This window comes from Panthera uncia, chromosome B4 (genome assembly GCF_023721935.1).
Source record: "Panthera uncia isolate 11264 chromosome B4, Puncia_PCG_1.0, whole genome shotgun sequence".
NCBI lineage: Eukaryota > Metazoa > Chordata > Mammalia > Carnivora > Felidae > Panthera > Panthera uncia.
The window spans coordinates 62,286,541-62,305,113 of NC_064809.1; the positions used below are offsets into that span (position 1 = coordinate 62,286,541).

The following is an 18,573-nucleotide window of genomic DNA, read 5'->3' on the forward strand; positions in this document are numbered from 1 at the left end:
CCCCCCCCCCCCCCCCCCCCCCCCCCCCGGTGGAATACGTGTGATATTCCTTGGACACTCCTGGCTATCCAAGAACAAAAGGAAAGGGATTTAAGTGCTTGCCATGGTGATGTGGGAAACTAAGGCAAATGAAAAATTAAACTCTCTTACTGCCTACAGCCCACTGACAAATCTTTGAAACCAGCAGAGTGACCTCCCACTACGAGCTCAGCTGCCTCTAAGATGACACTTTGCTGGAGGCAAAAGAGAATCTTAGCTGAACATTATCCCAACCTAAGGATCCTGTAAGTCTACTTCCTTTATCTCAACTGCCTGAACATATATGCTGTCAATCATACTTCAAGATTATGGCCTCCTCAGTCCTGAGAGGAAAATACATTGCAATCCAGGCCTATCTCAAGAAACAAGAAAAATCCCAAATACAAAATCTAACAGCACACCTAAAGGAAATAGAAGCAGAACAGCAAAGGCAGCCTAAACCCAGCAGAAGAAGAGAAATAATAAAGATCAGAGCAGAAATAAACAATATAGAATCTAAAAAAACTGTAGAGCAGATCAACGAAACCAAGAGTTGGTTTTTTGAGAAAATAAACAAAATTGACAAACCTCTAGCCAGGCTTCTCAAAAAGAAAAGGGAGATGACCCAAACAGATAAAATCATGAATGAAAATGGAATTATTACAACCAATCCCTCAGAGATACAAACAATTATCAGGGAATACTATGAAAAATTATATGCCAACAAATTGGACAACTTGGAAGAAATGGACAAATTCCTAAACACCCACACCCTTCCAAAACTCAATCAGGAGGAAATAGAAAGCTTGAACAGACCCATAACCAGCGAAGAAATTGAATCGGTTATCAAAAATCTCCCAACAAATAAGAGTCCAGGACCAGATGGCTTCCCAGGGCTGTTCTACCAGACGTTTAAAGCAGAGATAATACCTATCCTTCGCAAGCTATTCCAAGAAATAGAAAGGGAAGGAAAACTTCCAGACTCATTCTATGAAGCCAGTATTACTTTGATTCCTAAACCAGACAGAGACCCAGTAAAAAAAGAGAACTACAGGCCAATATCCCTGATGAATATGGATGCAAAAATTCTCAATAAGATACTAGCAAATCGAATTCAACGGCATATAAAAAGAATTATTCACCATGATCAAGTGGGATTCATTCCTGGGATGCAGGGCTGGTTCAACATTTGCAAATCAATCAACGTGATACATCACATTAACAAAAAAAAAGAGAAGAACCATATGATCCTGTCAATAGATGCAGAAAAGGCCTTTGACAAAATCCAGCACCCTTTCTTAATAAAAACCCTTGAGAAAGTCGGGATAGAAGGAACATACTTAAAGATCATAAAAGCCATTTATGAAAAGCCCACAGCTAACATCATCCTCAACGGGGAAAAACTGAGAGCTTTTTCCCTGAGATCAGGAACACGACAGGGATGCCCACTCTCACCGCTGTTGTTTCGAATAGTGCTGGAAGTTCTAGCATCAGCAATCAGACAACAAAAGGAAATCAAAGGCATCCAAATTGGCAAAGATGAAGTCAAGCTTTCGCTTTTTGCAGATGACATGATATTATACATGGAAAATCCGATAGACTCCACCAAAAGTCTGCTAGAACTGATACATGAATTCAGCAAAGTTGCAGGATACAAAATCAATGTACAGAAATCAGTTGCATTCTTATACACTAACAATGAAGCAACAGAAAGACAAATAAAGAAACTGATCCCATTCACAACTGCACCAAGAAGCATAAAATACCTAGGAATAAATCTAACCAAAGATGTAAAAGATCTGTATGCTGAAAACTATAGAAAGTTTATGAAGGAAATTGAAGAAGATATAAAGAAATGGAAAAACATTCCGTGCTCATGGGTTGGAAGAATAAATATTGTCAAAATGTCAATACTACCCAAAGCTATCTACACATTCAATGCAATCCCAATCAAAATTGCACCAGCATTCTTCTCGAAGCTAGAACAAGCAATCCTAAAATTCATATGGAGCCACAAAAGGCCCCAAATAGCCAAAGTAATTTTGAAGAAGAAGACCAAAGCAGGAGGCATCACAATCCCAGACTTTAGCCTCTACTACAAAGCTGTAATCATCAAGACAGCATGGTATTGGCACAAAAACAGACACATAGACCAATGGAATAGAATAGAAACCCCAGAACTAGACCCACAAACGTATGGCCAACTCATCTTTGACAAAGCAGGAAAGAACATCCAATGGAAAAAAGACAGTCTCTTTAACAAATGGTGCTGGGAGAACTGGACAGCAACATGCAGAAGGTTGAAACTAGACCACTTTCTCACACCATTCACAAAAATAAACTCAAAATGGATAAAGGACCTGAATGTGAGACAGGAAACCATCAAAACCTTAGAGGAGAAAGCAGGCAAAGACCTCTCTGACCTCAGCCGTAGCAATCTCTTACTCGACACATCCCCAAAGGCAAGGGAATTAAAAGCAAAAGTGAATTACTGGGACCTTATGAAGATAAAAAGCTTCTGCACAGCAAAGGAAACAACCAACAAAACTAAAAGGCAACCAACAGAATGGGAAAAGATATTTGCAAATGACATATCGGACAAAGGGCTAGTATCCAAAATCTATAAAGAGCTCACCAAACTCCACACCTGAAAAACAAATAACCCAGTGAAGAAATGGGCAGAAAACATGAATAGACACTTCTCTAAAGAAGACATCCAGATGGCCAACAGGCACATGAAAAGATGCTCAACGTCGCTCCTTATCAGGGAAATACAAATCAAAACCACACTCAGATATCACCTCACGCCAGTCAGAGTGGCCAAAATGAACAAATCAGGAGACTATAGATGCTGGAGAGGATGTGGAGAAACGGGAACCCTCTTGCACTGTTGGTGGGAATGCAAATTGGTGCAGCCGCTCTGGAAGGCAGTGTGGAGGTTCCTCAGAAAATTAAAAATAGACCTACCCTATGACCCAGCAATAGCACTGCTAGGAATTTATCCAAGGGATACAGGAGTACTGATGCATAGGGGCACTTGTACCCCAATGTTTATAGCAGCACTTTCAACAATAGCCAAATTATGGAAAGAGCCTAAATGTCCATCAACTGATGAATGGATAAAGAAATTGTGGTTTATATACACAATGGAATACTACGTGGCAATGAGAAAGAATGAAATATGGCCTTTTGTAGCAACGTGGATGGAACTGGAGAGTGTGATGCTAAGTGAAATAAGCCATACAGAGAAAGACAGATACCATATGGTTTCACTCTTATGTGGATCCTGAGAAACTTAACAGAAACCCATGGGGGAGGGGAAGGAAAAAAAAAAAAAAAAGAGGTTAGAGTGGGAGAGAGCCAAAGCATAAGAGACTGTTAAAAACTGAGAACAAACTGAGGGTTGATGGGGGGTGGGGGGTGGGAGGGAGGGGAGGGTGGGTGATGGGTATTGAGGAGGGCACCTTTTGGGATGAGCACTGGGTGTTGTATGGAAACCAATTTGACAATAAATTTCATATATTAAAAAAAAAAAAAGATTATGGCCTCCTCATATACATCTGAAGGGTCTCATGACTGAGGCTTTACTAAATGGTAATAAATGGTGTTTTCCTAACAACAGTTAGCCACCCCCCTGCCAGGTCCTGGAAACCTTGCTTCCAAAATTTCTTAGAGACTTACACTGTCCCTGACCCTCTCCCAACCTGAGGGTATATAATGAGTTACCGGTCACAACCCCAGTGCAGCTCTTTCTGCCCATGGGTCCTGTCCCTGTGCTTTAATAAAATCACCTTTTTGCACCAAAGATGTCTTCAAGAATTCTTTCTTGGCCGTCAGCTCCAAACCCCAAAACTTCATCACTAATATGTATATGGGAATTCAAGGGACCCAGAACAGTCAGTACAATTTTGAAAAGAAGAACAAAATTGGAAACTATACTTCCCAATTTCATTTTAGTTGTTTTTAGGATTATTTTGGCATTTTTACTAGTTAGGAATATGTTATCAAACATACATATTTGTTTTCTAACTCTATTTGAGTCATTCTTCTATAGAAATTTATTACTGCACATAAATAAGAGGACACTTTTCCCTCCAATAGTAACCATACAATATATTTTTATGTAATTTAAAGATTTTGAGGCTAGATGGCAGTATTATATTACTCAAAGTCTCCCCAGGCACCTTTTTCCTGAGAAAATAGAGTATTTAGGACTGTGAGTTTGAACAGGAGGAGTATTTGGTGCCTATGAGTTTATTATGCTATATGGAGAAACTGTGGATTCTCTAAGTATTTAGTGATCCCTTGCCAGAACACTGTAGAAACTGTAGGGGAGGAAAAACAATTTCCCCTCTATCCTCTAAGTTCTTGGCTGAGACACTCTTGTAAAAAAAAAAAAAGGCAATTAACCAGAAAAAAAAAAACAGTTTATTAATATGTTTACTTATTTCATGTATGCATGAGAGATACTGAGGGAAAATAAGTAAACTCCCTGAGACAGCCCTAGCCACCACCTCAAATCCCATCTTCAGCTAAAGACAAAAGAAAGATATTGGGGTGGAGTGGGCAGGCCAATTATAGGAAGTTACTAGAAAAAGCACAGTAAGGAGTAAAAGGTAAGATTTGCTATACACATTTAGGTTGGTGTCTCCTCCATTGGTAAGATTCTCTTGGATTTAGAGTTACCCTTTTCCTTCCTGGTGTAGAGGGGGAGATCCTTACAGATGGAGATTTCCTTTATAAATGCAAGTTTCTCTTACAAAAGGATAACTTCTCCATTTTCAGAGCTCTCTGGTTGTCTGCTGTTTCTCAGACACAATCAGCTCAAAAAAAAAAAAAAAAAATCCTTATCCTAAAGAAGCGTATTTTGGGGTGGCATGTTCTGCCACCCTTTAAAACACAAACTCTCAACATTGAAAAAGACTCAAAACGTCATCAAACCAATCCCACTGCTGTTGCTTGATGTCACTCTCCTATTTCCCTCCCCTTTCTAGTAACAGTTAAGCCTCTTGACACTGTCGGCTCAGGAAATTGCTCTGTTGGGGAAAGAATTAGAGACTGAATCAGGTGACCTAGGTTTTTACTCCCAGTTCTACTATCAAGTGTTTCCACTTAAATTCATTCTCTGTTCCCTTATCCTTAAAACAAGGGTGTTGTATAGATGAAGTCTAAGGAAGCTTCTACCATCTCAAAATCTATGACTAACATAGATGGAGGCCACTTTTTGAAAGAGATGCATGGCAGGGGCTTTTAAAGCACCAAGAAAAAGAAGAAACTGTGGGAAATATAAATTAATGAATGTTTTCAAATGATCAAGGAAGATGTAATTTAGATATTTTTGTAGAATACACAGTGAAAAAGGTGAGGCTGGCAGATTTTTACAAACAATAGTTCTAATGCTTCAAGGTTCTAACGCTTCATTTGTGTCTGGCAGCAAGAAGTTCTGTCATGCGTGGGGCGGGTGGGGATCGCCCCTGGTGGCTCAGTCAGTTAAGCCCTTAAGCATCAGACTTCAGCTCAGGTGAACTCAGGCTCAGGTGATCTCAGGGAGTTCAAACCCCCTGTCAGGCTCTGTGCTGACAGCCTGGAGCCTGCTTTGGATTCTGTGTCTCCCTGTCTCTGCCCCTCCCCTGCACACACACACACACACACACACACACACACTCTCTCTCTTTCAAAATAAATAATAAAAACATTTTAAAAACATTAAAAAAAAATGTTCTATCATGTGGGATTGGTAATGGATGAATAAATAAGGAGAAGGAAACAATTATATAGGGTTTAGAAAAAGTAAAATACAAAATAAAAAAAGAGTTGTCCTTTAAGCAAGGAATCAACTTTAATTAAAGGAAACTCTGAAGCAAAACACTTGGGTCTTAAAATATATATTTTTTAAGTTTATTTATTTTTAGAGAGATTGAGAGAGAGAGAGGGCAAGCGAGTATGAGCTGGGGAGGGGCCGAAAGAGAGGGAGACAGAGAATCCCAAGCAGGCTCCATGCTGTCAGCAGAGTCTGATGAGAGGCTGGAACTCATGAATTAGGAGATAATGACCTGAGCTGAAACCAAGAGTTGGTTGCTTAACCGACTGATCCACACAGGTGCCCCTTAAAATACTTTTGTTTTGGGCTCTATGTGGTAAATCGTGACATATTTATGATCCAGGAATTGAAGTAAAGAACTTCCTTGCATAGTAATCAGGATGAAACATATTCTCACATGTGACTAAAATTTGGGTCAGTTCAATAAAAAGTGGCAGATTTCCTGTTGGATTTTCCTGTCTTTCAGTGTAATACATAAATTAATCTAGTGCCGTCTCATTGCTTTATTGCCCTTCTAAAATCTAAACCTCCATGCCTGCAAATACTGTGAAACTGAATTGCATGTCTGTTGTAGATTAGTAAAGGTGTATGAGTTGAACTTACTGATAATCATTGCAGACATAATTGAATTAAAAATGGTTTAATAAGTTGTAAAATTATTTTCCTGCCTCCATAACATGTATAAAAAATATATTATGTGGGGGCGCCTGGGTGGCTCAGTTGGTTAAGCGGCCGACTTTGGCTCAGGTCATGATCTCGCGGTCCGTGAGTTCGAGCCCCGCGTCGGGCTCTGTGCTGACAGCTCAGAGCCTGGAGCCTGTTTCAGATTCTGTGTCTCCCTCTCTCTGACCCTCCCCGTTCATGCTCTGTCTCTCTCTGTCTCAAAAATAAATAAACGTTAAAAAAAAAAAAATATATATATATATATATATATTATGTGAAAGAACAAAATTCAACTGAGTAAATTATTGGCTTTATTAATCGGTTCATTAATCAGGCTGCATCCCATCTAGCAAGTAGAGGGGAGTTCTAAGGAGTTGTACAAAATGGAAGATTTTTATAGGAAGGAGAGTAAGGCAAGAACTTATTACAAAAGAAAAGAAAGGATTGGTTCAGGCAAGTTCACCTTCTCATAGGAGGAAAGGCAAGGAAGGGGTCTTATTAGGTGGATTATCTCATCCTTCTTTGGGGGATGAAGAGGGCCCATATGACAGATTACCTCAGTGGTGCTGACCAGAAAACTCACATTGATCGGCTTAAAATTTCACTCTTGGACAAGTTGAAACTTCACTTAAGTCTTAGTTTGCTGTACTGGGGCAAGTGACTCTACCTTTGGCCTGTGGCTTTCTAACAATCATAATTTACGATATTTTAAATAACAGCATAGTTTTTTTCTTTTCTCTTCTGCAGTGATAAAATCAGCGTGTTTCTAAGTTTCAAGACCCAATTTATAATGTGGAGTTCTGTTTATAGTCTGACCGTAAGATTAAGAAAATTTAAATATACTAAGAATTATAGTAGAGAAGATAAACCTATTAATTGAGGGAATTTGATGAGAAACTACAGCAGACACTGCCAATTTTGGGGTCTGCTTACTTTGAGGTTAACATTATAATTGAACATACATGTGCATATGTGTTTTTATGGAAAATAAATCATATTATCTTATATATTCATATATAAGCAACCACATAGATATATGAACATGAAGAAAAAATGTTATATAATGTGTCACATGAAAGACAAAAAACTTTCATTTACCAGGCCAAGAAATTCTTTGGAGAAAAAATAAATAAAAATTAAATATAAAGTGAATATTACCTCAGTTTATTCTCATTCAATGACAGCAGCAAAAATATACAATGGTTGTAGTGCTGACAGGAAAGGGGGAAGAGTAGAGATGATCTGGGTAGCGGAAAAACTTCAGCTTCTTCTCTTTATAAACCTTTATTAATAAAACCATGGTATATGAAATCTTTTGTATTATTATCAGATCTCCCAATTTTATGTCTGACAATTATACGCAAGGGAAAGCTGAGGTCCACAAAAATGTTCTGTGCTAAAAAATCTTGGGAAATGCCTGGATAAAGAAAGTTAAATAAGATTCTTAGCTATAGTGTTTCTCAGAGTCTTTGATAAATTAAAATTCATTATAGTGGCATACTGCATTTCTCAAACTTTTTGGACATATAAACACTTTTAGTTCTATGCTATTGTTGGAGAATAAAAATTTCCCTCTACCCTTCAAGATTTTTCTGGCTGATCTATGAATTAAATTGACATGAGATAGATTAACAGGAGAAAATCAAATTTAATTTCCATGTATGGAGGTCTCATAGATATGGGACCTAACAAGTGACCAAGACAGGCAGCTTTTATACTTTTTTGACAGAGAAACAATAAATTTGTGGGGAACTGACAGGAAAAAGAAAACTTATGTTTGGGAGCTTGAATTAGTAAGGAATTCTAAACAGAATTTGGGCTGGGGTAGTAAATAAGTAAAAAAAACAAGGTTTGTTTACATAGGCTTCTTAGGTCCTGAATTCCGCATCTCTGATGATAAGGATGTCTTTCTATCTCCTGGTACAGGGAGGGTACCTTTCACATGGGAGATTTGTTTCCTGCTTTCTAGAGACAAAAGACGGTCAGAGTGTTCTTGCACGGGCTGTTTCTTAAGTAACTTTACTTTTTATTTTTATTTTTTAAAACTTTTATTTATTTTTGAGAGAGAGAGAGAGAAAAAGAGAGAGCTCAAGGGGTAGAGGGGCAGAGAGACAGGGAATCAGAGGATGTGAAGTGGGCTCTGTGCTGATAGCAGAGAGCCGGATGCAGGGCTCAAAGTCATGAACTGTGAGACCATGACCTGAGCTGAAGTTGAATACTTAACTGACTGAGCCATCCAGGTGCCCCTCTTAAGTAACTTTAATTCAAAATAATAAATACACTCCAGGGCATATTTTTGGGTGGCCTGCCCTGAGCCCAACACTATACTTATGGTATTTTCTAGAACACCATACTATACCAGGTCACTGTAGTAAGTTTAAGGGATTTCAGGGCAGAGCAAGGAAAAAGATATGACCACACGGTGGCAGTAGGACACAACGAGCTTTATTTGGGCAGTGCTTTGACAGATTTGTTCGCAGAAGTCCCTCACAACATGAGACCTTCCAAAGACAACAGTGTGTGTGTGTGTGTGTGTGTGTGTGTGTGTGTGTGTGTGGTGGGGGGGGCACTACTGAGAAGGGAAGGAGGGTAAGGCAACTCTCAGAGGACAGGAGAGGAGGTTTAGGTCTCATGATGTTGCTCAGCATCAAGGTAAGGAGTCTCTGGGTCAGAGAGCTCCAAAAGGCAAGGGGGTCTTTCACACCCCTAGGTTTCATCTTATCTATGGTGGTAGATGTTGAATGAAGTTTTTCAGGGTATGCAAAGCAGGCAAGCTCTGGATGGCTAAAAATCTGCTTCTTCTTTTAAAAATTTATTTTATTTTATTTATTTTATTTTATTAATTTTTTAATTGTTTTAAAATTTAAGTTTATTTATTTATTTTGAGAAAGATTAGGTAGCACAAGCAGGGGGAGGGGAAGAGAGAAGGAGAGACAGAATCCTACGCAGGCTCTACACCATCAGCACAGAATCTGATGTGGGGCTTAAACTCACGAACTGTGAAATCATGACCTGAGCTGAGATCAAGAGGCACACTTGGGGCGCCTGTGTGGCTCAGTCAGTTAAGCATCCAACTTCGGCTCAGGTCACAATCTCACAATTCCTGAATTTGAGTCCTGCGTTGGGCTCTGTGCTGACAGCTCAGAGTCAGGAGCCTGCTTCAGATTCTGTGTCTCCCTCTCTCTCTGCCCCTCCCTTGCTCACATTCTGTCTCTCTCTCAAAAATAAATAAATGTTAAAACAATAAAAAACAAAGTCAGATGCTTAACTGACTGCACCACCCATGTACCCCTTTATTTTTTTTTATTTTAGAGAGAGTGTGTGAGTTGGGGAGAAGGACAGAGGGAGAGAAAGAATCCCAAGCAGTCTCCTCATTCAGCGTGTAGCCCAATGAGGGGCTTGATCCTATGACCCTGGGATCATGACCTGAGCTGAAATCAAGAGTCAGACACTCAACCGACTGAGCTACCCAGGCCCCCCCAAGATCTGCTTTCTTAGCCTGTATTTAAAACCATTAGATAAACAAAGATTCAGTGCTGGTGAGCTTTTGAACTAACAGTCCCAATTTGATATGAAGAAGTAAACAACATAGAAGTCATCTTTGGTTCATTTACATAACAGTAACATAGTTGGTAAATGCTGGCCTAGATAATCTTCCAGGTCAAACTATAGTTATTTTAATCCCAAGTATTTTGAACTTCTGTCATTTTAATGTCTACTTTCACTTCCAGTAGTCACATGAAAATATAAGAAGTGATTTGAAAGGGATATTTGTTCCTGCTCCAAATGCTGAAGTTAACTGATAACTGTTTTTTTTTACTGTAAAGCAATGGTTCTCAAAGTGTGGTCTGCAGATCCTCCAGTCAGACCTTTTCAGGGTTGTGAGCTAAACTAGTCATTTTATTCATGGCGCACCATTTTTATTTGAAAGATTGACTGTTAGCCTAAGGTTATTCAGACTTGGGCGCTTCTCAGACGATTTCTTGAAAAAGAGCGAAATGAACCTGTCACTTCAAAGAAAACAAGTGACAGAATTTGTTGGCAATGAAAAATTTTAGCATCCAAGTGAATTTTGGAAAATTTGTAGCTGCCACTATGATCCTGACAACCACCCAATGGTGATATTAACAAATGTGACTTTTTTTGTCTGATGAAATGTGTCAACATTGGAAGATCTGTATTACTAACAGAACCAATATTGTCTAAACTGCCAATGCATGACATTACAAAATCATGTATGGGTAAAAGATCCAAAGATCTAATCAAATGCAAGACAGACCAATGGATTGTAATGTAAGTATATAAAAATTTCATTAATATGTTTTCATTTCCTACACTGCAATTAACCTTTAAGAAACTACCAGTTACTGAGTTTTGGGGTAATATCAAAGAAGAGCATCCACAGGGTAACCAGAAAGATAATGAGGGTAAAATGAGCAACAGTTGATTTTATGACATGTTGTCTAGCCAAGTTATCCTGAGACAAATATAACAGAACATTAAAATAGAACTATTTCAGCTAATGTTCCAGGACTAGAGTTACCAGCTACTCTCTGATTCTGGTGAGATTCCAGACCACGTATACATGACTTGAAAATGCTTGGCTAAAATCTGATTTTGGAATCCATGGCACTTCATCCATTCCAAGATACGAAAGTGTTAAAGTTAGAAGGGATGGAGAGTAGGAAATTGAAGAAAGGATTTCTTTGAAGACAGCGGTGACTGGAGTTCTAGAAAGAAGCCTGGAGGTGCTTGCTTTTCCCTTCAAGCCTAGTGAGAGGAAATTCTAAGGAGATCAGTTGGTGAGTCTGATATGTCCCTTGGAGCTTGGGGGACACAGAACACCAATATCAGACCCACATCTGAGAAAAATAAAGGACAAAAAGCTATGGTGAGAGTCTATACAGCTAAAGAGAAGACTGGGTTGGGAAGTACCCATACTCTCATTGCTGAAAGTATGTGTTTCCTGTGGACAGAGGTGGGCTACCATGGGTTTGCCTTGCATTCTGCTCATGAAAGCAACTGAGATAAGTTAGGAAACCTGAAACAGAGAAAGACTGAAGGTATATGCTGGATTCCTGGGGATAGAGAAAGAAAACAGTAGCTACTAGCCAGAAGAGGCACCATGGCTTGAATCAAGAGAACTGCAGATAGGAGATATATGCAGTGATGGGGGTGGGTAGTAGGAAGTGGGCCCTGCAGAACCTCAAAAGTGCCCCACTGTTGACAGAGGACAGATCAGCTCACCACAGGCCTGGAGTGCTGATATTCAATCACAGTAGCACTGATAAGTAAGCCTTTTCTTTCCCTTCCCTCTGTTCCTGCTTATCCCAGGCCCACCCTGTACTAACATTGGTGGGATCAGAAACTGCAGTGGGCAAGCTGGGGGTAGGAAGAAAACTGAGGGCTGGTAAAAGAGAGGAACTAACAATGTCTGCTTATCCACTGCAGGCCAAATCTGAGTTGACCAGAGGAGCAAAAGCTTTCACTTGAACTTGTTTGGAGTACTGCATGGATTGAAGATGTTTTAGTTACCGAAATGAGAGGTTTCAGTGATAAGAAATGACAAGGCATTTTAACTCTCTGAGAATAAGAAAAGTCAATGGCACCTGGGATTTCATCTGGCAGTAGGGAAAATCTGCTCTTTTGAGCAGATTTTTGAATACCCCTTGCTTATTCAATCTATTGATCAAATGCACACATAGCTCAGGGGGTAGATTTACACACTTAGATTGTTATTCTGGAAAGATTATCAAAGATTGCTGTTATTACATTCCATATTCTGTGGTCTTCTCTACCTTAAAATAAGAGCCTACTTGTTAGAATACATTTTTTTGCCTTATTTGATAACCAGAGAACCTCTGTTTGCCTTCTCACAACCCCCAGGATAATGTACGCAGGTACCAATCCCCTGCACTCAGTCCCAAGAGTTTTTCTTGTTCTAAGTGATTTTTTAAAAATTATTATTACTAATTTTAATAGATATAACCATCCACATGATACAAAATTCAAAAGGTACAAAGGGTATATAGTATAGGCTTTTTCTTTTTCTTTTTTTTTAACGTTTATTTATTTTTGAGACAGAGAGAGACAGAGCATGAACAGGGGAGGGGCAGAGAGAGAGGGAGAGACAGAATCTGAAACAGGCTCCAGGCTCTGAGCAGTCAGCACAGAGCCCAACGCAGGGCTCGAACTCACGGACCGTGAGATCATGACCTGAGCCGAAGTCGGATGCTTAACCGACCAAGCCACCCAGGCGCCCCTAGGCTTTTTCTTGCTCTTGTCCCTCCACAACTTTCCCTGGAGGTAAGCACTGTTAACACTTTCTTTCTTTCTTTTTTTTAATTTGGGAGAGAGAGAGAGAGAGAGAGAGAGAGAGAGCAAGTGTGAGCAGGGAAGTAGGGCAGAGGCAGAGAGAATCCCAAGCAGGCTCCATGCTGTCAGCATAGAACCTGATGTGGGACTAGATCCCACAACCCTGGGATCATGACCTGAGCTGAAACTGAGTCAGATGCTCAACCAATTCAGTCACCCAGGTGCCCCTGTTAACACTTCCCGATGTCCTTTTTGGCCTTAGTTTTTTGACAAATGTCTTGGCCAAAAAAAGACTTAGTCTTCATTATAGATGTCACTGATACCACATACAACCTGTTGTTGGCTAGGTTTACATTGACAGTCCAAACATAAGAACAGAAGTTTCTAAAAGGATTTCTAGGATCATAACTCAACCCAGAGAATAACTGTTTAGACTGTAACTAGAGAAATGACATGGAAGGACTGGGCATCAATGCTGACTTACAAGTGAAGTCCAGGTTATATTGTAGTATGTGGGCCATTGCAGAGGTGATGCAAAATGGCTGAGGTGCTAAGGTTTCAAGACATGGTCATGTATATTATCATGGCTCTTTTTTTTTTCCACAATAACAAAATATTTTATTCATTACTTTATATAAATTGTGATACCAAAATGACATTTTGCCATTTAAAAATTTATGTTCTTATATATTACTATTATTGCGATTATATTTTATAAACAATAAAATATTCTTAAAGGTAAAATCTTTATATTTTACTATCTTTAGTAGTCATTTCTTTTTTCTTAAAAAATCTCTTTTTTATTTGAATGGAGTTGACACACAATGTGACATTAGTTTCAGGTGTACAACATAGTGATTCAACATCTCTGCATGTTATACTATCCTCACCACAAATGTGGCTACCATCTGTCACCACACAACAATATCATTGGTTATATTCCCTGTGCTGTACCTTTTATTTCCAGTATCATGGCTCTTATACAGGCCAAATGGGCTGTGACTACTTTGTTCTCCTTCAGTGATGTATCACATTAGCCTAAGAATCCAAATTGTTCTGAATACGTTATGCTCTGCTCTGCTCACCACAAGTGCAGCTACCATCTGTCATCATACAACATCATTGGCTATATTCCCTATGCTGTACCTTTTATTTCCAGTGTCATGGCTTCCAGCCACAGGCCAAATGGACTGTGACTACTTTGTTCTCCTTCAGCGAAGTATCTATCACATTAGCCTGAGTCCAAATTGCTCTGAATCTCATTGGCTATAGTTTGATGAGATTATAGTCAACAGGTCATTTAGCATATTTAATAGACGTAATATTACAAGCTTGAATTTTTTGTGTCTACATAAAACATCATGTTTAATGTCAACACTAGTACCACCATTATCATCCTCATCATAGTTAACATTTTTTTAATTTTTAAAAATGTTTATTTATTTTAGAAAGAGAGTGTGAGCAGTAGAGGGACAGACAGAGAGGGGGATAGAGAATCTAAAGCATGGTCAGCACAAAGCCCAATGTGGGGCTCGATCCCATGCACTGCGAGATCATGACCTGAGCTGAAGTCAGATGCTCAACTGACTGAGCCACCCAGGCGCCCCCATAGTTAACATTTATTGGACACTTAGCATTACCAGCACCACCAGCATCATGACTAACATTTATTGAGCCTTTACTATGTGCTAGCCACCATATAAAGTGCTGTCAGATAATTTTCACGATCAAGTTTACTACTATCATGTCCATTTACAGATGAGGAAACTGAATAATGGAATGAGTTGAGTAATTTATTCAAGGTCACAGTTATTAAAAGATGAAGCCAGGATTTGAACCCAAGCAGTCTATCATACTAACCTGTTATTAGGGGGCATCCATGGAAGAGTAATATACGTATCTGAGGACAGCAAGTGAGGACAGCTTCTACAGCTTCATCAGTCAGATTCACACAATGTCCCATATGAATCTCCTATTTAAAAATAAAGAAAGGACAGTTAAAAGAAAAAACAAATTTATGATGACAGTATGAAAAAGCGTGGGAAATACTCTGATACAAAAAGAACCAGGGGCGCCTGGCTGGCTCAGTTGGAGGAGCATGCACATCTTGATCTCTTGGTCATGAGTTTGAGCCCCATGTTGGGTGTAGAGATTACTCAAATAAATAAAACTTAAACAGCAAACAAACAAAAAGAACGAAATATCTACTTGCAAGAAAAATCCTATAGAAAGGACTAATGTAAGTATGGAGTAATTTGGAAAGTATAGACGACTTAAAAGTTAAGTGCCCAACCATTTTATAAATCAATATGGCAAAATCTGTTAAGGCTGAAGACAAGTATACCCCAGAACCCAGCAGTACCAACTGCAAGTGTCCATTATACATAGAGTTACTCTTGTATATGTGCCCAAGGAAATAACTTATAAATGTGCTCATTTTAATATTATTTGTAATAGTAAAGAAGTGAGTAATGAATAAACAAATGGTGGTTTATTAATGGAACAGAAAAAAAGAGTTAAAATGAAAAATATCTCCTTGTATTAATAGGCATAAATCTCAAACAGAATGTTAGTTCAGAAACTTTGGAAACCTGTATGGTTGTGTTTTTTAAAGCCAAATGTGTACTTTCTATATCTAGCAATTCCATTCCTAGGTGTTTACCCAAGAAAAATGAAAATGTATGTCTACACAAAGATTTGTATGCAAATCTTCATAGCAGTATTCATAACAGTCCAAAATTAGAACAACCCAAATATCCCTCAAATGGTGAATATCCGAACAAACTGTGTCATATCCACACTATGGAATACTACTCAGCAAAATGAATAAATAAAAGGAATGAAATGGTAATACATGCAACAACATGGATGAATCTCAAAAACATTATGCTAAGTGAAAGAAGTAAAATAAAAAGGTAAAAAACAAAGAACAGTATTTCATGACTCCATTTATATAAAATTCTAGAAAAGGCAAAACTATAATGACAAAGTAAATCACTGGTTGCCTGGGGATGGAGGCATGGCAGGGAATGATTGCAAAGGGATGGGAGAAAACTTTTAGGATGATGGAATGTTTTATATATAATTGTGGTGGTTACAAGGCTGTATAACAATTACCAAAATTCATCAAACTTCATTACACTTAAAATGGGTAAATTTTATTGTATGCAAATTATAAAGCTTGAAAAATTAAACAATTTTGAATAAAAAAGCAAATTGTAATAGAACACATATATTATGAAGCTATCATTTGAAAATTTATAACATAAGACAATACTCTATCTTGTTTATAGATCTATATCTATATGTTTCTATCCATATATAGATAAAGTATGCAAACACACAAGGATAAATACACAGGCATCTTTAGAATAGTGGTTACTTCTGCAGGAAGAAAGGGAGAATGAATGTCATGGGAACTTTACAGGTAACATATAATTTTTAACAAGGAACTGACGTAAGTGCAGAAAATGTTAAAATTCAAGGAGTGCCTGGGTGGCTCAGTCGGTTAAGCATCCAGCTCTTGATTTTAGCCCAGGTCATGATCTCATGGTTCATGGGATCGATCCCCACGTCGGGCTCTGTGCTGACAGCATGAAGCCTGCTTGGGATTCTTCTCTCCCTCTCTCTCTGCCCCTCCCCTGTTCATGCTCTCTCTTCCAAAATAAATAAATAAATTTAAAAAAAATGTTAAAATTCAAGTGTTTGGTCCACAGGTTTATGTTATATTACTTTCTATACTTTTTCATATGTTTGAAATATTATATACCCCTTGTTTGATGTTTTAATTTGGAATCCTTCTGCATTGGTGGTGGGAATATAAAATAGTACAGCCACTATGAAAATAGTATGACAGTTCGTTAAAAAAATTAAACATAGCATTACCATATAATCCAGCTATTTCACTTCTAGGTAAATGCCCAAAGAATTGAAAGCAAAGACTCGAACATATTTTTGTATACCTATGCTCATAGCAGCAGTATTCATAATAGCGAAAAGGTAGAAACAAATATTGATAGGTGAATGGATAAACAAAATGTTTATGTACTTATATATACACACCCATAAGCATACATATATAAATATATTCATATATAAGCATGCACATGTTTCTGCATATATATATGAATATACCATATATCTACAATGAAATATTATTCAGTCTTAAAAGGAACGAAATTCTGATATGTGCAACAACAGAGATAAACCTTGCAAACATTGTGCTAAATGAAGTAAGTCAGACACAAAAGGACACATATTGTATGATCCACTTATATATCAGTTATCTGGAATAGGCAATTCATCGAGACAGAAAGTAGAATAGAGATAGTTAGAGGCTGGGCATAAGGGGTAATGGGGAATTACTGTTTTAATGGGTAACGAGTTTCACTGTAGGATGAGGAAAAATATCTGGGAATGGATAGTGGTGTTGGCAGCACAATAATGTGAATGTGCTTAATTCCACTGAATTGTACACTAAAAATGGTTAAAGTGGTAAAGTTTGCATTGTGTATATTTGACCACAGCAAAAAATATTTTAAGAATTTTGGAAGTAAGGGGGCACCCTGGTGGCTCAGTCGGATGACTGCCTGACTCTGGATTTCCGCTCAGGTCATGATCTCACAGTTTGTGAGTTTGAGCCCCTCATTGGGCTCTGCGCTGACAGTGCAGAGCCTGCTTGGGATTCTCTCTCTCCCTCTGTCTCTCTCTGCCCTCCCTCACTCATGCTGTCTCTCTTTCTAAACAAACAAACAAACAAACTTAAAAAAAAGAATTTTGGAAGTAAGGTTATATAATGGTTGACACATTTATTTATGGCATTAATACTTTTTCCTTCCAAAAAGTTGATATTAAGTTGGTGTGCATATTATAATCAATCATATCTTGTAAGTAAAGGAAACCTGCGTATACCGAAAACTCATAAAATTGAGGAAAAAAACATTTTCTGTTATAAACTGGCAAAGGTAGCCTATGATATAAATTGGCAAAGGATACGGACAAAGAAATACAATTTGAGAACAGATGGAAGGAATAGCGCTCCACCCAGGTACCATTTAAAATATATTAAGGCATTAAAAAAAAAAGATTCAATGTTGCAAACTGGGGTCTTGGCAAAATTGTGAATTCACAACATAACCTTTATAGGAAACAATCTTACAATATGAATTTAGGAGCATTAAAATATCTATACCTATTGACCCACTGATTCCATTTTTTGGAGTTTGTTACAGCAATGGAAGAAAAAATTTGTAAGCCCCAACATATGACTATTTCTAACAGTTAAAAACTGGAAATAATCTGGATTACCAATAACAGAAAAAAATGATTAAACTAAGGAATGATACATTGTATGAACAGATTTTGTTCTCTGATATACCAATGCCTAGAACATAGCAAGTGCTTAATAAATAATTGTTGAATAAATGAAATTTTACAGGAAAAAAACTTTTAACGATGAAGACTGTAGAAACTTACAAAATGACTGTAATATAAAGTCAATATGATAACATTTATTGAGGTACTATCATGTGCCTGGAACTGCAGTAATACATAGGGATAAAATGATGATAAAATGATGAACAAAATGGTCTCTGCCACTGGGAACTTAAATCAACGGAAATTTCAAAAACAATCATGACATTCAATAAATGTTGTAACATAAGTTTGTATAACTGTTTCTCAGTCTTTAGGAAAGGTTGTTAGACTTCTTTCTTTCTTTCTTTCTTTCTTTCTTTCTTTCTTTCTTTCTTTCTTTC

At 38.0% G+C, this 18,573-nt stretch overlaps 1 protein-coding gene across 1 annotated transcript in view; it reads right to left on the reverse strand.

Moving 5' to 3' along the window:
* The window catches only part of AMN1 (antagonist of mitotic exit network 1 homolog), a 54,326-nt gene that overhangs the window by 4,097 nt on the left and 31,656 nt on the right, over positions 1-18,573 (reverse strand). The window contains exon 6 of the mRNA XM_049625251.1: positions 14,678-14,789. Within this exon, the coding sequence (XP_049481208.1) occupies positions 14,678-14,789 (112 nt within the window). The remainder of the gene's footprint in view (positions 1-14,677; positions 14,790-18,573) is intronic.